Source organism: Neodiprion virginianus, chromosome 2 (assembly GCF_021901495.1).
Source record: "Neodiprion virginianus isolate iyNeoVirg1 chromosome 2, iyNeoVirg1.1, whole genome shotgun sequence".
Taxonomy (NCBI): Eukaryota; Metazoa; Arthropoda; class Insecta; order Hymenoptera; family Diprionidae; genus Neodiprion; species Neodiprion virginianus.
Genome location: NC_060878.1, coordinates 9,575,275 through 9,600,596, shown reverse-complemented (window position 1 = coordinate 9,600,596; position 25,322 = coordinate 9,575,275). Strand labels below are relative to the sequence as shown.

Sequence of the window (25,322 nt, the reverse complement as noted above, 5' to 3'; positions counted from 1 at the left end):
ATTGCAAAAAAAAAGCGATCGAACGCCGATTTCAAAAGCTCGTACTCGGAAGGTAACGTGGAAAATCGTTCTTTGAAGGTAAGGTAGAAACTGAACTTACCCAAAGAGGAGATGAGGTTTCCCCAGAGTTCAGCTGTCTGCCAGGCAAGGAAAAAGAACCCGAAGAACCGTACGACGATGGCGTCAACGGGCTGATCGGTAAGCTTGGCGTAGACACCGGCGACCTGGGTGAGGTAGGTGGCCTTGGCTGCCCACATGGGCGCTGCACCGAGACCAAGAAGCACTCCGGCGGGCACGAGGGTGTAGAACTTGGGATAGAACTGGGCACCGATGTAGGGAACGTAGCACAGCAAGGACAGGCATAGGGTCCATTTGACGGTGAGCCTCTTTATGACGAAGGTGGGCACGAATATACAGGATAGAACAAGGGCTGCGTAGATGGCAGAGAGCGAGACGGTGCCGAGACCCTCGCTGGCGTTTATGGATGATTGGAGATTCGCGGTACCCTGGAAGGCGGTGAACTGGACCATGAAGGCGACCGATACGGCGCCGATGTTCTTCAGTATCCGCCATTTCTCACTTCGCGAAAGCTTGAACTTACGCGACTGAGTGTCGTCGTCGGGCGGCGCTATTTGCGGTGGCTTCGTTGGTTCAGGTGGTATTCCGTCGCTTCCATCCTCCTTGAAACCCTCGTTTCTGTAACCACCGCCGCTAACAGACACCGTGTAAACCGCGTCGTCGTCGGCCCCATTTCCGCCTCCACTTCTTCCGCCGTCGTTCTGCGATGCCACCATTATCCGTTTTCACTACCTTAATAACAGAGAGAAACAAAGTCGTTTTACATCAACCTTCGTCAACGTCGATTTCAACCAGTGCGCCGCATGTTGTTACGAATTATTATTAGGCTTGACTCTGCATTCTCACAGTCAGATTTTTACACCGATTAATACCAACCGGCGTAAATGGTGAACGATCGGTGCTCAAGAATGTAGTTTGACCCTTTCATTAGGGATGGGCGATATCAGTAAAAAACATCAACATCGAACTATCGATATTTTTTCAATTTTCGCTATCGAACCATCGATATTCTTAGAAAAACATCGAAACATCGATTGTCGATATCGATATTGAAAATGAGCGCGAAAATTTAAAAAAATTATAATTATCTCTAAAATAAACATACAAAAATAATAATTCTAATTTTCAATTTATTTTTTATTCAAATAATTAAAAGCATTTATACTATAACATAAGTAATTTTATCATAGATGGAGTTAAAAAAGATGGAGTATACCCTCTGCAGGTAAATCACTCGACGATGTCGATAGTTCAAATTATTCCATCGACTATCGATATTTCGACCTAGAAAAAACATCGACTAAAAATATCGATGTTTCCCCCGAAAACAATCGATAGTTGAAACATCGATGCATATCGCCCATCCCTACCTTTCATTCGCACATTTTTCAACTCAATATTTTGGCCCGAATTTTTTTACCAGGGAGTTTTTGGGGTCGGTGATCAACAATCTAAAGTCGGAATTTAATAACTTTCAAGCTCAAGATGGCGGATCCAATATGGCGGTTGTAAAGTCGTAAAAATTCTATGATTCCGGCCTGAGCTTGTTACTCGGGGGTTTTTACAGTTATACCTACGAAGTAACAAAGATCATTTCAACTTGTAAATAAACTGTTATAAGGCTAGGAAATGGAAATCTTTGAGGTGAGACCTCAAAGGTGAGAGAGATAATGCAAATTAATTGGCGTGCTAGGGATTTTCGATATTGTTAACGTCATTTTTAATGACAGGTGCAAGCAAGTGATAAGTAACAAAGATGTTGCTTCTTTTTCATCTCCTGCTTTTGCGACCCCGGGTGTTTGGTACACACACTGTGTTTGGTATTGTTGTAAAAAACTGTATGAATAGCTGCAGGTGCTTTCAACGCTGCAGTTCAGGACAACCCAACTTACACAAATGTATTGCAATTGCACGTCGTTTACAGGCGCGCAATAAATAAGAAAACATTGATTGTTGTCACGTCGTTTTTCATCATCAGCAGTAAAACCGATGTATACGCATATGTGTTTGAGTTTCTGTACTGCTACGATGCCCGAGACAGCTCTGCAAATCCAACGTTATATCAAGTCGTACAAAGTGTGAGATGAGGTTTAAAAATAAGTAATAAATTAAGCTCTCTCTCTCTCTCTCTCTCTCTCTGTTAAATGCCAAATATGAAAAAAATCATTGAAAAAAGGTTATATAAAAAAAAAGAAACAAAGAACTCGCGTAGTTTACTCCGAACACTAACGACTTCCGGGGTGAACACCTAGGATGGAATTCGAGGATCAAGCGTCGAGCGCGCGTGTACAATATATAGATACGCACTCTGAGGAAGGCGAACCGAGTTTGGGAGGATGAAAAAAAAAATCACCTTGACTCTTTCTTAGAGTTTAAAAAACGGTGGTGAACGTTTCGAAGCCTGCAAAATGTTGAGGTGTACAAGCCGTCGCGGCGTAGAACGATTGCGTCATACAGCCGTGTAAAATACGCAAATATCGCCTCAGGATCGCGAGTCAATTAACCGGAGATGGTACAAGTCACGAGTTATCGATTTACTTGAACTTCTCTGTACGCCGTTCTCATCATAAAATCACGTGACGGAGAAACATAATTTTAGGTACGTCGCACAAAGGAATCACTTTTTGCCTTAATCGTATAAAGTTCTAATAACCTATAAATGTATTATTATTATTATTGTTTTTTTTTTCACCGATTGCGACGACATACGTTAGAACTTTTTCAACGTTTAATACGTTCTTTAAGCACGTCAGCCGGTTTATCGTTTCTTCTTTTTTTAAATTTACAAGTCGAGCTTGAAACAAAGAAACTAAAAAAGACACGCAAAGAGAATGATTTTTTTTTTTCGGAGATTAGGGATTTTCACTCTTAGAATATTTCAAATTTTGAATCCAAGTTGGCCACCTGGACGTTTCAGGATGATATTGAAAGAATCGATGACGGCATAGAATAGAAATAGAACCGAAGGTATTTCGACGTTGCAAAAAATAATCTCTCGATATAAACATACCGCAAAATGAGGAAAAAAATAATTGTAATATACGTGACTTGAAGTCGGATAATATATATATATATAAAAAAAAAAATTTCCGTCGCTGTTATCACTGTTAAAATCTTTGCTGCGGAGTCGTGCAAATCGTAATTAGGCGACATCTCGCCGTCTTTCAGGTAGTAAAAGATGCTGTTTCACGGATTTGGGGTACGTATGCTAATTCAGCGCCACACATCGCCTTGCGAGATACATAAATTGTAAGTTAGCATATCTGGCCGTCAACTTTGCGGTTACAAATACGCAGGCATACGGAATTCTTGCGTCCATAATCACAACGTTCAACCTTTCGTCGATTGGTCGACGTTGCCTCGGTTGAATAGCGGATTTGCTTTAAGGTTTAAGAGGCTGTCAGTCAGGAACTTGAACCTCCGTGGCACAGCCAAAGCCAACGGGCATTGAGAAGACTAGTTTTGCTTTCCGAGAACTCGTATCGTACCGGATGGCACAAGTGACTGAAGTACGTTGGTACATGTCGTCGGTTTACGTGTACACATATACGTTTTATACCTGTATTCATATTACTTGTACGTATTTACAGTAACGTAAAATGTTTACCCGAAAAATATTTATTCTCATATTTTTTCAACCCTCTAGCAACGGAAAGTTTTTTTTTTTTTTTTTTTTAACCGTGCAAGACATTTTTTCTTGGTACACGACTCATTGGAAAAATTTGTTTTCTTATTTTCTAATTTCAAAACTGAATGAATACGAGGTTTTCTTGATGAGTAAATTATCATTTTTAAATAATCTTCGGGATAACGTACGTGTTTCTTTTTTTGTTTCCTTTCCTTGTTCTTTACGGATTATCATTTCTCTTAATTACATTACAAATTTATTCAAACGGATGGATAACTGTTTGATTAAATTGATTTCATTTATTTCTAATATCGTTCAAATTTTGCTGACGTAATCTTACTTTTGTAAACGCAGCGTCAAAGTGTTTTATAATTTTTTTTTCAACTAAGATAAATCGATGGTAATACCAAATATGTTTTCCAAAAGAAATGCAGGTTTGAATAGTATCGGAACAGATATTTTCAAATTTAGGATCACAGATTTCATCCCTACAGTGTTAAGTTCCTTTTTTTTATTTTTTTTCAACTACCATTCGCTTTCGACTGTCAATAACAGAAATATTGTTTGTATCCAGTAGTATCTGTACTGAATTTTCGGTATGAATAAACAAAATTATTTGAAAAGAAAAAAAGAATAATTCATAATCGCCAATTATAGAAATTTACGTTCAGATTTTTTATCCCACTTTTCTCTCTCCGCATCTCTACCGTAACATCCGGTTATATGTAGAATATACACGGATACAGGTGGACGAATAACGTCAATCGATTTCCGGGAACGGAAATGATCACTGCAGTATATATATATATTATACGTGTACAGACTCTTGCATAAGAGTATTTTCTCTAAAATGAAAGCCCAAAAGTTTGATATGTCGATTGGAGACTACACGTCGTACCAACTTGTGAGTACGACGTCAGTGATCAAGGATTTTTATTTCACTCGCTATAGATCTATGAATGCTAGTATTAAAGCTACCGACGGTGACACGAGAGATGGTAAATAAATAAAACCAAGGTAAGAGAAAAAATAAAGGAGAAAAAAAATATACGTATAAATTTTATATTCGTTGGTGCGAATATATTATCCGCACGCAAATTGCTACGTTATATATCGAATACAGATGAGAGACTATTTCGAGGTTGTTCGGAGGAACCAACTGAACGTTCGTTAGAAGAAAAAGGAACGATTTTCGGATTTCGTTATACTCGATCGCGTATTTGAATTTTTCAGGTAATCGCTACCCAGTCAACCGTGTAACATGTAATCGCGGTGGAGTAATTAAGCGATTGAGGAGATTCTGCAACCCGGGCAAGTTCGATGCAGTGTATATATTTTCACTTTCACGATTTCTACGTTCATTTCGACGAAAGCATGAGGTTAACCCGTCCGAAATTCGTCTCGGGGCGCGAAATTCCACATCGATAAAGAATATACACGCGTGCAGAAATATACCGCAGTAGCGAATCGTGAAAAACTCGATAGCTGAATTTAAGCGTAATCATATTCCTAGATTTCAAAATTTCACGCTCCAGACAATCGTTAGGAATAAATTTTCAACCGATTGTCCAAACAATTGATTATCGCGTGAAATTATCGATTATCTTATACAGACGTTACACCGAGTGTTTGAAATTCGAATACCGCATCGTCTGTCGTTCGAGTCTCGAGCGATGATGATGATGATGATAATAATAATAATAATAATAATAATAATAATGATAATAACGAAAACGATAACTGGGTGGATAGAATAATTTAATCCATTTGAAGCAACCGGTAAGAGCCGGTTCAAATCGGTTTGCACCGAAATCCCAGTTTTAATTGATCTGTGTATGTATCAGCTCTCGACGCTGAACGCTGCAGCACGCATCTTCACGTGCAGCACTAATTGCGGTCCGGTCCAAACTGGTTAGACTAATTTCATCCCGCATTGCTTGAAAGGGAAAGGGGAAAAATAAACAATACGAAGAAGAAGAAGAAGAATTGGTAATCATCGCGTAGCCCATGAGCAGAGCACAATGTGTGAGCCTGGAAATACGTTCAGATCGTGAATCGCGCGCGGTGTTAGAAACGGTAGATTTGCGATTTGCGGTTTGCGGTCTGCGGTTTCGATAGGAGAAAAGATTGGAGAGAGAGAGAGAGAGAGCCAAGCACGGATGAATGGTTTTCGGGTCATATAGTATATCTAAACGCGTCCGCAATCAATTACAACGTGCAATTTCATTCTGCGGCTTTGATTGAAAGAATTTATAAACACCGTTGATTTTTCTCTCGTTTTCTTTTCTTTTTTTTTTTTCTTTACATATTTAAATCGAATTTATACCTTCCTTCGCGTGTGCGTTATTTATATATATGTATATATTATATATATATATGACTTGCGTTCGTGTAATTCGCGTACTTGACCTCAGACTTGACGCCATGTGTTGTACCAGGTCAGTTATATTTACGGTGATAATTCATCTTCGTTTCTGTCCGAGACTGATCGTGAATCGCAGGCTGGAATGACGTAGATTGTACGTGCGATATATCGTTTAATTTTTATTTAGTGTGAAAAATGAAGGTTCAGAAATATCGATGACGTTTTCGTCTGCCCTTGGAATTTTTCTTTCTTTTATTTCTCATTAGCTCTTGCACGATTGTACAGTCGCGTAACTGCAATGCCGCGGTGAAGATGCCGAGAATTTTTTCAGGGAGGCAATTATCGTCGAAAATCCATGAAGAATAAAATGATAAAAATCTTGTGAAGCTTGATCAGCAGTAATAATCGGAAATCTTGTTTTTTTCTTTTTTTCTTTTTTGATCTTTTGATAATAATCATCCGAAATTTTTTTACGATATTTCACGCATTTTCGAAGGTTACACATTGTGCTGTATTTCATACATATTGCATCAAGGTGTTTAAGATATTGTATGAAAATAAAAATTATTCAATTTTCGGATAAGAACCAAATTCAAGTTTTTGCATGGAATATAAAAAGAAATGACAAAAAAGAGAACGAAAAAAAGGGTGCCACTACAGTGGCTTCTGTGTAATACGCATTTTTAGAGTTGTAATCGTCATATCCGCGGGTGAAATGACGGCTAAACATTTCTTGCTATCATTGTCTTCGATATTATATCGGGACCGACGGCAAATGAGTGCCAAAAAGGATTTTAGAGTCGAAATAAAATCGCAAGCGTGTCAACGGCACGGCGGCCATGTTGAAGAACAAAGTGGTTCTCATTTCCCAGTCATATGTTGTACGAGATGAAATTTTCACGACAGCTTTATCTACACTGCAGAAATATAAATTAAAACGTTGAGGTATGTAGAAGTTTCGCTTATAATAACACAATTCTCACATATACGTTGGGCATTTCAAAACTCGTGAATGGGAGACCGGAAACGTTGTGATACGTCAAACAAAAATGAAAGAAGATAAAAAAAAAAAGAAAACGGGTAAGAAAACGAAGAAATAAAAATTCCAAAATAACTTGAGATGCTTTACTCACTACCGTCAACACACTAATTGTCATTTGCATAGTCCCACAAATTATTCAGGCTTCAATACTTGGTATAAATTCTCTCACTCAGGAGCTCAAAATAGCATTTTATGTCTAGGTACCCGAAATGTACGTACGTAGATAGCTAATGAATATATTCCGGTCTTGACGGCGACTCCGTTTATATGTTTATTTCATTAAAACTATTCCATCTTCATAAATCTCCGTAAAATATGTAGGTTGGTTAGGATAAGTTAGGTTAGGTATGCAATACAACGCGTTCTATCGTTTGTTATACATTCTCATCTGAAATTTTCAATAAACATTTTCTCCTTCGTTACAATTTTTTCAACATCCTACTGTTTTTATAATTTTCCTTGTCACACATCTCACTTATCGTTATTATATAACGTATAATACCGCTGCAATGAGGCACTTTATCCATGTTTACTCGTTTACTCACATATAATCAGCATTTAACGGACATGATGCGAATAACTTGAATAAATCTTCGTACAATACCTGTTATGTATACCGGTGTACACGCACCGTCATCTTATATGTAACACATGCTCGAGTAAGACGCAAGATTCCGTTATTTGTCCGGGATTACACTGAACGAATCGGATCAAATGAAAATATATACCATATATATATATATATTATGGGTATGAAATACTCTGTATTGTAATGCGACAGTCAAGCGTATAACTTTACTTTATAAAACGTACTGCATTACGGGAACAGTTACAACAATTAACGCGTTGATTTTCAAAGAGCATATACACGATATGATCATGTCGCGAATTACCATTAATTAAAATAAATAAATTTATGCGAAAATCTGCATCCCGTGGAATTTGACAGAATCGTGAATATATCGGATGGCATAGATGTTCAATATCGAGTGAATCGAACGCCTGGATAAGCGAGAAGCGATATCTGCTTGGGAGTATGATAAATCTGTATGCACGTAGTTACGCGGATATAGATACATATTTATTTATCAGAAAAGCGGTCTGGCTACTTGCGTAAACGCGAGAAAGAGAGAGAGAGAGAGAGAGAAATAAAAGAGGCGTACAACTTGTGAGGTAGCTACAAATGGAGATTGATATAATCGAGTTACACGAGCAGGAGAGTTGGGGAATGTCCGAGATCGACGTGGAGTAAATTGCCTCGTCCCAAATGCATAATTTTCATACTGAGTAGCGATAGCTGTTGCATCTGTAACGAGATGCTGTATAATATAGTTTTGTATGTACGTACGACGTGCAACGCGTATAACGTAAGTATCGTGTAAAGGAGCATTGAAATCTCCGCGAGAGTTGTGTGTATAGATTACAATAGAATATTACGTACATACCAGTGCAGAAGAGCAATGCACATGTCGTATTAAAGTAGATTTTACTATTATTGAGAAAAATTATACGTGTAAAACGTGAAACGGGGTAATTATATTTGGACGATTCATTGCGATAAAAAGAACGAGATTCACGCAGACACAATAACGCAATTAACTGTAATAACGTAATAATAGAGGCGTGATTTTCTTGAAATTATGATTCTGTTCTGCTATTTTCTGTCCTGTTACATATCGCGTTTATGTATAATAACGTATGTATATTGTATATAAAAGCGCGGAAGATGTTGTATGCGCTCTTTTGACATCCCAAGTAACGCTGTATAATTACTAAGATATAAACTTCGAATTAAGCGCAAACAATTTTTCGCACAAGAATTACATTGGGTGAAAAAAACTTCTCTATACACGAGGAGGATGGTGAGGTATTTTTGGTTGACTGGTTGAGCGAGTAATACCTACATTGCATATAGATGTGACGATTAGACATCGGGCATTTGCAAAATAGACGCGTGGAATCTAACACAACTTGTATCACAGGTTTAACTTTTCCGTGACGATGTGAGCTGTGTTCCTGTCTTCTGCCAAGGTAAAATACGTGACGAATTGCCGATTGGAGAACCGATATTTGGCCATCGACGTCGAAAAATCTACTTGGCGAATGTACATACATTTATGTGTACCATACGTACATGCAATCGTCTATAATTGTCACAGCGTATAGAGACGGCCGACCTCCACCTACGCCCACATCGCCTAGGCATTCAGGATCCTATAAATACTCAGGACATTGCCTTCAGAGTCCGTGACAATGATCGGTAACTGCGCAGGTAATTAACCCGATGCTAAAGGAGTGCTGCAAAGTTTCACAAAATTACCAACGATGCACGTAACTCGGGCTTTAAACGCTTCGAGAAAAATGAGGCATTAACTATGTTCAAAGTTCAAGCTATAACAATAAGCATATGGGTTCAGATTAGCTCGAGAATCGGTACGTCTAATGATTTTTCTCCAAAGAAATAAACAAGATTAAGAAGTAGAAGCAGCAATGTCAAGGCCCATTTTAACCTTCACGGAATTGTGGAAATGTATAAGAAATCGAGCGTCATGTGCTTGCATATACATATATGGTTGCTCAAGATACAGCCTGAGTGCACATTTCGCCCACGCGATTCCTATCGGCACCTCTACAGACACACTTGACTAGCCATAAGCCACGACATAGATATATGGAGTAAGACACATTCTACTAACGATAGTTGGAAGCACTTAGTTTTTAGTATAGTTGGCACCTACGTGTAATCTAGCGATTCGATAGCAAACATTCCTATTTACATTGCATGAGACACTTTTGCTTGACGATGAAAACAGTCAAGATATTAACTGCAGTTTTAATGGTATCGTCCAACAGCCGAAAGCAGGATGCAAGTGAGCAGAAGATTTAAATCGTCTGTTCAGAGAAGTCAATTTCGTTTGATACCGAAATCCCAAGTTTCCCTACAACCTAATTTGTAGTCTGATCATGAACCTCAAATATCAATGATGCGAATTTTCGAAGCTTGTATAAAAACGGCACGAGTATTCAGCGCGTAAAAAATGCACGTCGCGTTGTCTAAAAGCGAATTAACATTATAACGATAAGCTTATGTGGCGTACACAGTACGCGAAGGAGTAGCTTTAAGAACGCGGATGCTCGACCGGCGCGATTAGCCGCCGAATTGGATGTCTCGCAGGTATTCACAATCCAGAGTACGTACGGTAGGCGGCTTGTGCACACGCTTCTTGGGTCACGCGTGTGTGGTGCACGCTTGTCATGCGAGACGCGTGGCGTGTCATTCTCCGGGACGGCGGGCACGCGGTGCGTTTGCATCGATTCAACACAGCTACGAGCGCAACGATATCAGCCATATGGGTTAGGTTAGGAGGATTCGTACCTGCGGCCCGAACAGCGCGGTTTACGACTTGTAACCGCTGACCACCCCCCGCGCCGACGCTAATTACGGACGGTATATCGGTATTCGACGCTTGTTTACACCGGTCATCATGCCGTGGATGTGAAGGAAAACGGAATTGATACGATTTAATCAAAGGGTTCTATACGCTTCTTTTCGTTTGTTTGATAGGACAGAAATCAACATGGCCGCCGCCCTGCCCGCTTCGGATTTTGATTCTGCTCTACGATCGTTCGCATCGCTTAACGATCATCGGTTGATATTTCGGGCCAAAGAAGACGACGGCAGGATTTGTTTGGCTATCGTTTTACCAGCGACGATGGTCTAAAAGCTGAAAATTTTGCTTTTTCACTTCAAGTTATTTGTTTCGAGAATTACGTGGGAATGATTCACGTCTTTAATGGATGCACGAGTTTAGTTGGACAGCCGAGTGGAGATTCCGAATGTTAGCGATACGTCGCAGAAACATAGCCTTGCTTACTACGTGTGATTAAGTATTGGGGAAAAATGTATGAGTCGCATTTCGTTGAAGAACTCTCAAAGCTGTTAAGGCACGTTGATTCACCTTATATTTTCATAGAAGAAAACACCAAATCGAGCCGAGCGCATGTGAGCTGAATGTATGGCAACAAAAATATGCGAACTTTTTTCTTTTCCGTTTTACGACCGTGAGACACCTTTAAAAGATAATTGAATGTCGCTGACTGAACACTGGTCATCATCGCGTTAAGCTATACATATCGAAGCTCGGTCTGGTGGTCAAGTATACCTATAGGTACCAATGTAAACGTTTCGCGCGAGGAAAAATCAATTATTGTCGTACCCGATGAATCACACGATACACGCCGGTTTTCTTAATACCAGATCTGTATAATAATAAGCCCCTTTGTGTGTCCGTATGGTCAGTGAGCCATAGGTCGTTCGTTGTACTCAGTCGATTTGAATTACAGTTCGTTATTTGCCACTCCAGTCATGTTTTCCATGGTTTATCTCACCTTCTTCCTTGAACAAGAAATTCCTCCTTCCTCATTCAGCGGGTCGAAAAGCAACAAGGACAAAGAAGCGAATTCCGGATGATCTTTGACGCACCGATTCAGCCCAAAAACACCGATGCGATTATTCAGCTTCAATGATTCGAGTACCTTCAGCTAATTGACACAGGCAGGCGGGTGTAACCGAAATCAATATACCTAAAGAGAACCTGAGCAGCAGCATGTACTTTCTTACATGCATACCTTGCGATTATTAAAGGTACGCGACAGTAATTTGACATATTACACGTGGTCAGCGTGTCATCGGCAAAGGGACATCGTACGAAATGATGTTTCGCGATCGTGCTTTGCGTCTTAACGATCGTTGCAGGAGTCTGACTCACCTCGCTGTAATGCTTGAGTTATCGGCGATTGTGTGTGCCGATTGAACTTTTCCAAGGCGCACGACTCCCCGGACCCGTACAAACAGGTACGCCTGAGCTAACGCAACCCAACCCAACCTAACCTAACCTAATCTAACCTCAACCACAGCGCATACCGCAAGAAAGAATGAGAGGCATGAGTCCACTCACACCAGCTGTCGCGTTCTCTGCGGTCTACAACTCGGCACGAAATTTCTTGCGACATTTCTAATTCGTGTTTACAATATCCACGCACGTGTTTATCACGCGGCGTCTCTCTCACCGCGCAAGGACGCCTTTGGTCGCCTGTCGCTACTATATTCATGTGTATAACGTATACAACGCAACCTTCGGACGAAGTTGACGCGATCGACGGTAACCAACTGATTTCCCCCCTTCGTTTTAGACGTTCAACATTTGGTCGCAGGATCATATGTCGTTTAGTTATTCACAGACGTATGATTTATGGGTGAGCTTTGCGGGCTGATTTTTCAGTTTTAACGATTTCTTTCAAGGTGAAACGACACCTTTAACCATTCCTGCCGTCCTTCGCTTCCGCGTGGAATGCCGATCGGTAACGGGCGAGTGCCGGAAATCATCCTGGAGGAAATATAAAATCCCAAGTGAGAGCCCCGGCAGCCATATTGATCTCGTTAGGCCATGGTCTCAGTCTGTCATTTTTATTTCTTGCTTTTAACGCAAACGTAACGCGAGACGAGTTTACAACAGTCTACAACTTCACGTTCTGTATTTCGTGTCTGACTTTTAAAACCGAATAATTATCCCCACGTTACAGGTAAAAAGACTATAAATTATCACCGATGTGAATGCAGGATAACATATTCCTTTGACTAAAATCTCAACTCAGTCATCCCAATGACGGAGAACGTGTTATTTGCTTAGATTTGCAGAATGTCAAACCCTCCATTAATCACTATATCCCGCACGCACGCACAATAACAAGTAGTTTGTTTAATTAGCTTCAAAAGTCACATTCATTGCCACAAGCACGTACATGTACGTACACCGAGTGACCCGTAATTTCCATTGTTTTTCGTCCCTCGCTGAAAATAATGGAGGAAACCGACCTTACATGTCTTGGCAGAATAAAATCAGCTTCCGCTTTTTTTTTTTTTTTTTTTTGCTTTTTAGTAAGAAGGAGTTAATTTTTCCCTCTCCATCTACGTAATTATTGCATAGTAATTCCAGAACACCGTGTACACTTGTATTTTTTCGAACCATCAATGTACCTGACCGATAAAAATTTCAACCTACACCTATTATTCCGCGTCAACAATACGGATGAAATACGGTCATCGTACTTTCACCATCGCGATTGGTTACGCATCTGTAAAATCCTGCATCGTCAGAGGCATGTATTTGTTTAATAAAGAAAAAAAACAAAATAAAACAATAAAACAATAAGAGATAAACAGGCGAGGGCGAAACACCTGTTATTAAGCGATCGACATCTGCAACTGAGTCAGAGTAGATCTACTCTGTAGATATGTGGATCGGCCGATGATCGTTTGCACAACTGCGTGTCCCATAATAATTCTGACACATTTTGTTTACCGAAATATATTATAATTGTCAAGGCTGTTCGCCCTGTTTCTCCGTCCAATATTTGGATGAATTGCACGGAATATTTCGATTGGCAAAATAGCATGGTAACGACGAAAGTATTTTTTGTGTCAAACGCGTACAAGTATAGTCGAAGAGAGCGGAACCCCTTTTCTTCTCTCGTACTTTTATATCCGTTTTATTTTTTTCCAAGTGAAGGTACGCGTGTAATGGATAGATGAAATTACTTTCGTGTACAGTTCTCGTAATCGTAAAACTATCAGGTTTGATCTGTGCAGAATGTAAGCATACGAAAGGCAAAAGAGAAAGAGAGATCCATGTTTACGAGACAAACTTCCTGTGGCGGTGAAAGGTCCCTGAATGGTATTGTCATCAACAAAAGCTTGTACTACACATTTCATAGATCGAAATTGACCGCTGCTGCTGCTGCTGCTGCTTTTACTAATGACGATTCGTCGAAATCGGTGTTTCATTCTTACCCAAATAATTATTCTCTCGTCAACGATTTTCTCGAACTTTTTTAGTCACTTTTTTCAACGAAAGAAAAACAAGATGAAATCATGAATCCAATTTTTTGCTCACTTTTTTGTAATACAATTCGAGCATCTCCTTCCACCACATTTGAGCCGCACCTGATCGAGAAACCTTTCTAAATTGTATATACACGCAAAACGAACGCCTATGGAATTTTACATTCAACTTTTTAATTCCACGACGCATATGAGCGGAATATATTCTTCTACACGGTATTTAAATCGCCTGTGCATTACGCGTAATAACTTCATCTTCTTTTCATTTCTACAACGGTACAAGCGTTAAACGAAGCGGAACTAACAGCAATCAACGATTTCAGTGTATTTACTCTCTCGGTGTGCACATCTGATCGATATTAAATTGTAAACTGATAACAGGTGGTTTCGTTACTCAACCTTCCTGCTTTCCTTGTTTTGTTATTAAAATTTCCGCAATTGTTAAAGAGGTTTTTCATCTGTTCGCGTCATCAATTAAAACTTTTATACAAGCAACTTGTATATTCATTGATAGAAGCAATTTAATTTGAACCGCCGCTGCTGCTTAGTGAATAAAAAGAAAAGGAATGTTCAATGATTGTAAGCGTTAATTATACATACAACCCAGGCAATATCGGCTCAGCAATTAATTTTTCCCGACGATAGCTACAACCATGTTAAATTTTAAGAACAAATGATTCCGGCCATCAGTCAGACTAATTTCAAAATTGATCGTACGATTTGAAGTAAGGAGTTCGGTTCAACGGAGTTGGGTTAAGCAAAAAAAAAAAAAAAAAAAAACATTAACGACGAGAAATTGTCACTTGATTAAACAGTGCGAAATTTTTGTTCAAATTGCATCACAGATGTACACATAACCGTACTATTAATCCACAGAATGGAAAATTTCCAGTTATCGATTCGTCGCGGCCGAACTGACAAGAGAAATATGTGTACAACGCTATGCAACATTTGTTTGTGCGACAAATAACACATGTCGCTAATTATGTGTCCTATTTGAGTCATTATTTATACCGCGGCTCATTTTCGCAGTGAAAGCCCGAGCCTGGGTCACAGCCTTGGCCTACTGCTGATAGTCGGATTTCATTTTAAAACGGCTTGTCCAACCGTCCGCAAATTTATCATCCGTGAATGATTTTGCAATTTCAACCCCTCCGCAACGAGATTCGGCAATGACAATTTCCACGCATTGCTCGGTCGAAGCATACTCCAATTTACGCGCAAGATGATTTTACACGACAATTTTCATTCCCGCAGATCGTCTCAACGGTTCTTCGATATCCGCGAATCCTTATGTAAACGCAAATTCGAACCGCAGAGCCGATTTCGCGAACTTGTTGGAGCGCTTATCGGCATGGCGACCACGTCGAATGAGGAACAACGTCAAGTTGCGCCGATTGATGTGAGGTGCCTGCGTACGTACGCCGAGGTGTGCAGACCCATCGATATGCAAATCACGTAAAAAGGCGTACACGACGAGATCGTTTAAATGTATCGTCGTGTATAAGTTAAATTCGAAACGATTGATATATATATATATAATATATATATGTATATAAGTTTGTACGCCGAGGAGGCACAATGGCCGACGAATCAAAGAGACCCTGTCCTGATTCCGCCTTTACCCATATCTAACGCTCTTGCATTAATCGCTTACATGGCACTGCACATACGTATGCAAGGGTCGTATGTCACCGCTGCTGCACGCGCTTGTTCGTCACGTGGAAAGGTGTTGGCAAACTTTGCGTTTAAGCTTCGAAGCTTGCGACAAGGAAGAGGAAAGGATAGATGTGGAGGAGCGGGGTAGAAGTTTCGAATTTGAAAAGTTCCGAAAGCGCCAAATTCAGAATCATTTTATGGCGAAACTTAATTGAAAGGCATCAAACTTTGACGAAACATCAAAGTTTCGAATGGTTTGAAACACGACGGTCCAAGTTCGGCAAGTGCAAAGTCCCGAAAGTGCGAAAATGAAAAAATTTGAAACATCCAAGTTCCGAATGATCGAAGATTTTCGGTCAAGTGAAATTTCACACTTTCATCTTTCTTTGTTTTGGATTTTTGATAGTTTTACGTTCGGAATCCGGATAATTGCGATTTTTGGTTCTTCTGATTTTTTACACACGGTTGTTGAGGAAACTACGCTGTGCGAGTATGTTTCAATTTTTCAATTTTTACTTTATTCTTCGCCATTGGGTCTCGCGACCATTTGAAACTTTGTTGTTTGGTAAAGGTTTGATTTCTTTACTCCAAGTTTCGCAACCAAACAATTGGGAATTAAGCGCTTTTGGAACTTTTCAAATTTCAAACATCAACCCAGCTCCGATTTGGACAAATTTTTTCAAAAGCCTTATAGAAATGGAACACACTAAACTGTATATCAATTGGGTGTTATTTCCTGAAAATTATACAACAAAAAATTATTGGAACATCATTTTTCCACTCTATTACATTGGGTTAAATGTAATTATTAGCGTCATGCAGGCGTACTTTCAAACATGATTACGCAATCGTCGATAATACGGAGGCAATATATATAAAAAAAAAAAAAAAAAAAAAAAACGACGTTTATAATTAACCGCGGACACGTGAGTTTAATCAATCTTGAACCGTGTGTCAGATCTTCACGTTTGTAATACGTAGAAAGAATATCGCGAAGTTGCGTGGAAGGCTGAATTATTATAACTAATTGTTTTCGTCGAGTACAAGATCAAAGCGAATAACACCGTCGTCTCGTAAGGCGTGTGAAAATCAGCTATTCCTCAATTAACCCGATCTCTCTCCATCTGTCTTTTTTATCGCCTCAGCCGTTATTTGATACAGCAAAATGATTTATCGCATTCCCAGGAATTCAGTGGAAAAAGTTGAGAACAAGGATTAAAAATAATTCGTTTTAAATACTCTCGAGGATTTTTACACTCTGTCTAATAACGTGTTATTCACAGTCTCACGCAGAAGCGTTTCGAGCTCTAATGGTCGCTCGTAAATCTCGTGCAATTTCGCAATAACGTCGATATCGAAATCTGGTGAAAATAAAAACGCCTCAAATGTAGCCTGCATTTTCGAACGATTTCCTCGGGTAGCGGTCGTGGTGCTTGTTTAGCCTTTGGGCCAGAAACTTGGCCAAGAATTCGCCGCGTACCCAATATTCGTTTGAAAAAAATCGAATCCACAACTCTTTTCCTTTTGGGAACACGAAAAAACTGCGCCGATCGATTCGAAAGTGAACGATGTGCAATCACTGATTAAAAAACACGCCCGCGCGAAATTATTTTTCATTTTTTGTTGCCGTTGTTTTTTGTTTTTTTTTTTTCTTTTCTTTTTTTTTCACAACGTCCGCTTGCCTTTGTTTGCCTCTTTACACGCGTAACACGAACGTGTAAATTTTTTCTTTTATTCTCGTCAAAAATGTTTACATCTGATTTAATCGATTAGCTTGAACGATTCTTGGCGATTTATAATTGTTGTAGAATGGCTTATAGGTGGGTATGTACCTACGTGATTGTGTATAAACGCGTCCTTCGGGATGAAATTACATTTTTTAACGAGCGGAAGTTGCATTGAAATTTCCACTTTTGATTCAATGCGAATAATATTTACAATACCTGTGTATATCCGTTATATCCTGTCCATATTTAATTATTATACTTGCAGTCTCGTAGTTGCATCTGCATTCTCCTCGTTCTCCTATACTATTTCGTATCTCGTATGATGTCTATAGTAGACGTTGTACACGTACGTTAAGTCCTTTGGACAAACGGATTTATTTTTCAAATTAAAAACGCTCCTCCGAGAGCAGGAAAAATTTAAACAATAAACGTAACAGTCGATGACAAGCTTAACGACTGTTTCCGTGCGTACAATTTTTTTTTTTTTTTTCTTCGTCCTCTTAATAAGTTTCATTTCCTTTTTAATCTTTTCTCAGAAACTCGAATCCATATATCAATGACTTGTTTTGTTATTTGATCGATTACAAAAAAGGAAATTTGTATCGATGCGGTGGAAGTTATTTTAATCGGTGCGTTTTTTTTTTTCCACTCAGAATTTCATCATCGGTTTAATTACACCGCAACTCCTGTACTTGAATCATATTTTCGTTAACAAAAATTCGAATTACGGTTCAGGCCTCAAATGCACACAGTATGAATTTTCCAGCATGTATATACATGTAATGCGAGTGCATTACGGCTCGTTTCAGGGTTATATATACATACATATTGTATATGTACATTATATATTGCTGAGTCAGCGCATTGCCCTCGCATCGCTTTTGTAAATTAAGCTATTTACGATGCACCAATGATACACATATCGCGATTGCAAATTTGCATTACCGATGTATAAATTGTTGTTGTTTATTTTTGGAAATAACTTTTGCAACGAAACTTTACGGTGACGAAAAACAATAATACATACCAGAGTGAGAAAATTGTTCGCACCTAGTGAGAAAGAAATTTCGATTCACCCAGTAAAAAAATCAATCCCAGAAATTCAGATTCGGTTCGGAAGATAATAAACCCCCCCGCCCCCCAAAAGAAAAAAAAAAATCGATAAAATGCGCCTGTTTTTTCTTCTTACTTCAAAGTTTTTACGACATGGCGTCAACTCGATCGCATGCGGAAATATTTAACGGTAATAATTGCATTAACCTGCAGGTAAGATATAGAAATTTTATGCGCTCGTGCTCGTACATAAGTTATATGCATAGTACATGTACACACTACGTATACTCTGTAACGAGCAATATACTACGTAATTATATATTCATCCAGATTAGAATTAATATCGCAATTCGCGGAAGAGTGATTGTAAAATTAATTTGCGCGTGCGAATTACGCGTAGATATTCGGTTTCTACAACCGCGTAGTACATGCATAGTATAAGTTGTATTAAAACGAACCTGCCTGATTCTGGCACTCGTGTGAGATTAAACTTTCTGCGAAAGAATTTCGCTCATCTTATGAACATTCGAATAAATAATCTTGACTGATAAACTTAGACGGCGTTATACAAAGAATTTGCACAACGTTGAACCGTGTAGAAATTAATTTATTCATTTATTTTCGCAAAAATTTCGCATCTACTTTTATATACATATATATATGTATTTATATATCTCGCAGAGGAGGAAATCAAAGACAGAGAAATTATAGAAAGAAACGTAAAAAAAAAATATATATATATGTATATATATACATATATCAGAGAGATGAAAATACCGCGTAGACGAATAGCGTTGGAAGGGGAGGAGGAGTCTAGTAGTTCAGCCTTTAGAAAGTCTAACAGCGCCGTTTCGAAACAAAATGTATATATATATACATTTACCGCATGTAGCCCCGAGGTATCGTTCAAATATACGTGCGAATGTATGTATAAGGCACAGGTATACACCTGACTTAGAATACAACGGTGTTAATAATACACACGTTCGTTAACGTAGGTCACCGTAGCTGTTGATGCATAGGACGCGTTTGATTGACTCGGATCGTATGGCTGGGTGAATTCTCAATTAATTGTTACACTACACCGCGATCTTTCCCGAAAATCGGGGGGGGGGGGGGGGAGAAGACAAAAAATCGGCAAAGTACGAGCGCGATATTGACATTTGCGGATGATCGGAGCGCGTTAAACGGTACGCGGAGTGAAAAATTTACGGTGAACTCATTTCTCGATATTAATCATTTTTATAATTTACAGAATAGGCTGATTTTAGCATTGCATTGAATGTCAATGTCTGCCGCACTGGAATATTCGAAAGTTTCACATGCTACCGAAAGTTTAAGGAGAATGTGAGTATTTATAATTTCTTCGAAGAAGAATTATGTTTTTTTTTTTTTTTTTTTTTTTTGCAACCGATCGGCACCGATTTTTTTATTCGATTTCGGGTAAACGTAAAGGGTGAAATTCCTTTGAGCTTATAAGGCAACGGTACACACACACGCGCACGCGCATTCAACAGCAAAAAAAAATCGGCAGTAAGATAAGTCAAACTACTCACGTCTTAGGGTTTTTTACGAAGTCTGCAGTAGTCCGAAGATCGGTAAATCGTGAACCAGCGTCGGGTTTTACTTTTGTCTCTGGGCTGCGGGGCGCGGATGACATACACACTTTAATCGGTTATTCACACAATTCGAATACAAAGTCAAGATCGGCAACGTCATAAACAATTACGACAGGATTAGGATCACCCCGAATTATTTATACGATATATGCGATGCGGATACGTCTACTGGCACTCGGTTGAAACGGCGAGGTGATAACACGTGTAATACGCTCGCAGTTTTGTGCAGTGCTGCAGTGCAGTATACGCGGTAAAATCGTTATGAAAAAAACGGTCTCTCTCGCTCCTCGAGTCGTCGAGCAGAGCGTAAGTAAGTCACGTCCGAACGGATCGGGGGTTCGGAGACAACTGAGCACGAGCCGGACGCACTTTGGAGTGCAGGTTTTAGTTTCCCAAGCCCGGAGCCTGAGACTACTCTCGATAACGACGACGAAGGCGAGCGTTCGCCTCGCCTGCCCGTCGCGATCGGCTACCGATTCGCAACCAACCACCTGCCGCTGCCGCACACTTGCTTATCGTACCTTGTTCGAGAAGCGGCGCGAAAGATCGGTTGGTTAATCGGTAAATAAAAAAAAAAAAAAAAAAAAAAAAAAAATCGGTTCGGTTCGGTTACCGATCTCTTCCGAAATCAACGTAGCTGAGAAGTCTCCTTTTCACTTGACCTTTTTTCGCAGGTTCGATTGCCGATCGGCAATTTTTTGGCCCTCTTTGCTCTCGAAATCGTTAACGTACGAAGGGTGTTCGATTTTACTTGATGCCGGTCCGTGTTCACAACGTTTCGTCGTTCTCTCGGATGCACTCGATCGCGATTCTCGTAAGACTCGACTCCTCGCGGCGAGCACGGCTATACTTGAAGTATCGGGGTTATGACGTCACGGGGAATCGAGGTGCCGATAGCGCACCCCCCACCTTACCTCGCAACGACGCCGGCTCTCCCCCGATTCGTACGTACAATCGGTTCCGAGGTAGGCAAACTTGCGAGCAGCCTCGTGACGATCCCACCAATAACCGCCGATCTTCGACGATTCCAACATTCCAAAGCACAACGCTGATAATTGGCACCCCTCTTCTTCTCAAGGCGGTGATTCGACGCGTCTCTTAGCCAGATGCCCGATGCCTCGCAGTCTCGTCGATCGTTCACGCGAATGTTATTAAATCACGATTTCGGACACCGGTGTTATAATATCGCCGACTGACGGGATCATCGTCCGTCGATCTTAGGGTTAGGTTAGGTTGGGTTAGGTTATGGACAAGAAACTATTAGCTCAAGGAACCGGGTGAGAAGTCGAGTCATCGCGTTATCGGAAATCGATTGTAAATTGTCAATGACTTGAAATTGAATAGCCGGCTTAAGGGAGTTGGTACGAATGTTGAGACCGATATTTGGTCGTCTCAAAACTTCAGCCGCTACCAAAATTTCGCTTTTCGTATTAACACAAGAATTATATTTGATGTTTGAAATTTATAGTACGAATTCACTTCGTCAAAATGACCTTTCACCTCTGTCAGAACCTGCTTATAATTCACGGTGTCATGTAAATATATATAATATATATGCAGCCACCGTGACCGAACTGTAACGTAATTTCGGTGTCATTTAAGGAAAAAATAAAAATAAAAGAAGATGACAAATTTAAAAAAAAAAAAAAGATGTTCAAGCACGTAGACAAAAAATTGCATACATTCATCATTGCAGATTTTACAAATTCCACCTCTTATCCTGCCTGCATCCTCGCGATATCAGGGATAAGGAAGAAAAAAGTTGGTTCATTTCGAAGTTGATCGAATAAAGGCAAAACACTAAAACACGAATGAATGAAGAATTACGCCCACAGGTCCGAGCAACTATACATATACATCTGTGTTTTACAAATGTTGCCGTTATGTTTTACAGCTAATTTGAATAAACTGATTTATCACTTTGTGTAACTGAGGAGTAATAAAAAAAAGAGGAAAAAAAAAAACAACACTGGTACCAAAAATTATTTAGCTTATCGACGAATATTGTGTGCGATTGAATATTATTAAACTGTTTCACGTTAATCTTCGCATTCAAATCCTTGTGGATTACAAAAATGATAATTACGCTATTTATCGTTATTCCCAAAGATAGGATAACCTCAATGAGCCAATTATGTATTCGCTGTACGTGCAATATGAGGTGAAAAATTTGATTCATTTCGATTTAACCAGTTTAAAATCATACATCGTGAATGCAAATTTACATTTCACTGCATTAAGTACGTGGAAAAAAACTGTCTTCCGAATTTTAGCTTCAGTGAGCCGAAGTCAAATTTTCAGGATGAAAAGATGTCAAGGCTGCTTGTCTATCTTATTTTCAAACTTTGCTCACGACTTTTCGCACGAAGGAAAGATGATTCTCGATTCCCTTGGACAAAAATCTGATCTCAAAAATATCAGAGAATCACCATAATATACGCAAATTTCGTACACCGGAGACATTGTAAATTTTTCGCAACAGTTTCGCGCTTCACGAATCGCACGGTTTATACTATTTTATTGAGAAGAACGACGAGGCGCATGGGCAAGGCGTACGCACACATAAATTAAAATGAACTCTCGATGCACCTACGCATTGCGAAAGGTAATGGTCGAGGTCGTCAGCAGCGGCAAGATGCGGCGCCTCCGAGACTCGCGTTGTGAGAATTGAACGAAACTTGCTTTTGTCGCCGCTCGTAGTCAAACACCTGCAGAAAAGAACTGGGACGATAAACGGGACGCAAGGTCGACGATATAATCACACCGCGATTTATCACCGAGGGCAATTATTTGTAAATACAAATCATTAGAATAATGTAAAATAAAAAATCCCTATATTTTTTAAATTAAAGAAACCTTCATAATTTCCGTTTGTATTTATTTTTTTTCCAATTCTGTACAACCAGAAGAATTATGTAAAAATAATGAAACGTGTATCATTGAGCAAAACGAAACTCTTTTGTATCATTACGTATGATCGAATGGAAAGCAATAAACTATATTATAATTATAATTTTACATACAAAATAGTATACTGTAATCCTTACCATTTTTTTTTTTCGTCACAGGTATTTTTCCAATTTTCAGAGCTTGTTCGCTCTTTTTTTTTCTGGATAAGATTCAGCCTTTGATTAATTACAAGTTGGCAAGAGAAAGTCTAGCTCGTCTCGGAAATCGGTGTTCTAATGTCATTGTACGAATTTTGAAAAATTTCGGAAGATGTGTATCAGGGCTTTTCGAATACCGCTTTCGAATTCTCGTGTGAAAAAAAGCTTCATCGAATGCGACAAACCGAATTTCAACATTTACAAATGGATTATCGTACGGTTCGCTGTATATTTGAGACTGACAACCCAATCTCTGACATCGGCAGAACCAAAGCGGTTTTTCAACGAATTGCGAAAAACTTGTGTTGAACAATCTTAATCGCAGTGTTCCAAACATTTCCCAATGTGTGATTACCGAGAATGTGCTCCGTGCGGTAAATAGATTGCTCAATCCGACTGCCTCCGAATCATACAAATCATTCTTCCCGACGTCAATTGCATACCAAAGTTGGACAATTATCCTATAACGTAATAGATTTCGTTCTAACGAGTTTTTACCTTGTACGGCGATATTTGGTACCCAATGGAAATTCCATGGCAGGTTATTAACGCCGGACTTTGTTCCGGCGGTGGAAAATTATTCACCACATTCACCGTTGGCCGACGAGTCACATAGAACATGACGAATAATTGGTGTAACAACGTCTGCGATCTGTCTGCGATATTTTCAGATTTTCGTGCCAGCTGTCGTTGCTTTCCGATTTCATTTTTGCCGAGTTTTGCGGTGTTTTTTATTTTTTTTTTTTTTTTTTTAACAGGTATTGTAAATCACGCGGCATCGTGAGGCGTGTGATCGAAATCGACAAGTTACTTCGATTGGAAATCTCCGGCTACTGCGACAAATTTCAGGGCCATGACCTTAGAGTCACTGCTGAATAACAACAACTTGCCAACTGAGACTGGTCGCTATTATACAAAATGCGAATCGCATTTTGAGTCGTCGTAAATTCATCATTATTTACGATATCGATTGATTTTTTTCCCTCTCATTTACGTACGTGGGAAGTGAATAACAGTTTTACCCTTGCGTGCGTTCATTTTCATGTAAACGGCGTAAACTTCCTCGTTCGCGGATTTCAATGCCGTCCAAAATCCTTCTCTCGTTTCGTATAATGCGTAATGAAAACAGGTTGAACAAATTATCACAGACCTTTAATTAAGGAAAATCTCAGGCTGAGCGCAACGCTTCTGCGACAAGGTTGTTTACTATTTCGACGTCACGTTGTTACGGGTTCAAGGAAATTTTAGATCCCCGTTATCGGGAGATGTCACGCCGTCGTTCCACTGCTCTAATTTTCCACGATTCACGGTGCAAATGTGTTTTTCTAACTTAACGCTACCGCTGTCACATTAGCCGAGAGGAGTTGCAGAAGCTTCAGAATCGTTGGGAAACGGAATGCAAATATTGGTCGTAAGCTCAACTCTGAAAATACAGACGTACACAGATGCAAAGAAACGAAGAAACGAGAGCGCGATCAATGTGGAAGGTTATAAGTCCACTAAAAATGGGTCTGAATTAAAAATATTCGGGTTATGGCTGCATTTTTGTTTACAAGAGTTTGCCACTCTCGAGAACACAAATCTCAAGTCATTTTTGAGCTGCGTAACCGGCGTTTCGAGAAAACAGCAAGATTTAACGTTTTTTTGCGTTTTTCTCAAAAACTTCTATCGATAGATGAAAAATTACTTGACCATCTTGCAGAGCGGAAAATTCTACATCGAATTGTGTCCTCGTATTTCAGAAACGGAGTCCGATTAACGAATCAAGATAAATGAAATTACTTAGAGTAAAATTTCCCAAACGCTGTCGATAAGTAAGATTTCTGTCTTAATTTGTTGATCCGACTTCGTTTCTTACATACGATGACATAATTCTATGTAGAATCTTCCGCTCTGCACGATGGTTAAGTAATTTTTCATCTATCGATAGAAGTTTTCGAGAAAAACACGAAAAACCCCAAAATTTGATGTTTTCTCGAAACACCGACTATGCAGCTCAGAAATGAGTTCGCGCTTTGAATTCCTGAGGGTAAAAAATCCCGATACACGACAATACAGCCGTATCCCAAGTAGCTTCAAATCAGACCTATTTTTACAAGACTATTATAAACAATCCACGTACTTGAATCGCATGAAAACCGAT

At 39.5% G+C, this 25,322-nt stretch overlaps 1 protein-coding gene and 1 long non-coding RNA gene across 3 annotated transcripts in view; one reads left to right on the top strand and one right to left on the bottom strand.

Moving 5' to 3' along the window:
• LOC124299358 (UNC93-like protein) overlaps positions 1–20,901 on the bottom strand; it is a 57,936-nt gene extending 37,035 nt beyond the window's left edge. Inside the window, exons 1-2 of one of the 2 annotated variants that reach the window (XM_046752540.1) lie at positions 20,010–20,901; positions 101–810 (exon numbers count right to left, since the gene is read on the bottom strand). In XM_046752540.1, the coding sequence (XP_046608496.1) occupies positions 101–794 (694 nt within the window). In that variant the 5' untranslated portion in view covers positions 795–810; positions 20,010–20,901. The remainder of the gene's footprint in view (positions 1–100; positions 811–20,009) is intronic. The other variant, XM_046752541.1, reaches the window with a different exon arrangement.
• On the top strand, positions 19,442–22,003 carry LOC124299359 (uncharacterized). The gene is made up of 3 exons (XR_006906983.1): positions 19,442–19,643; positions 19,709–19,800; positions 21,769–22,003. It is a non-coding gene; the product is annotated as an uncharacterized LOC124299359 (long non-coding RNA).
• Positions 22,004–25,322: the final 3,319 nt, after the last annotated feature.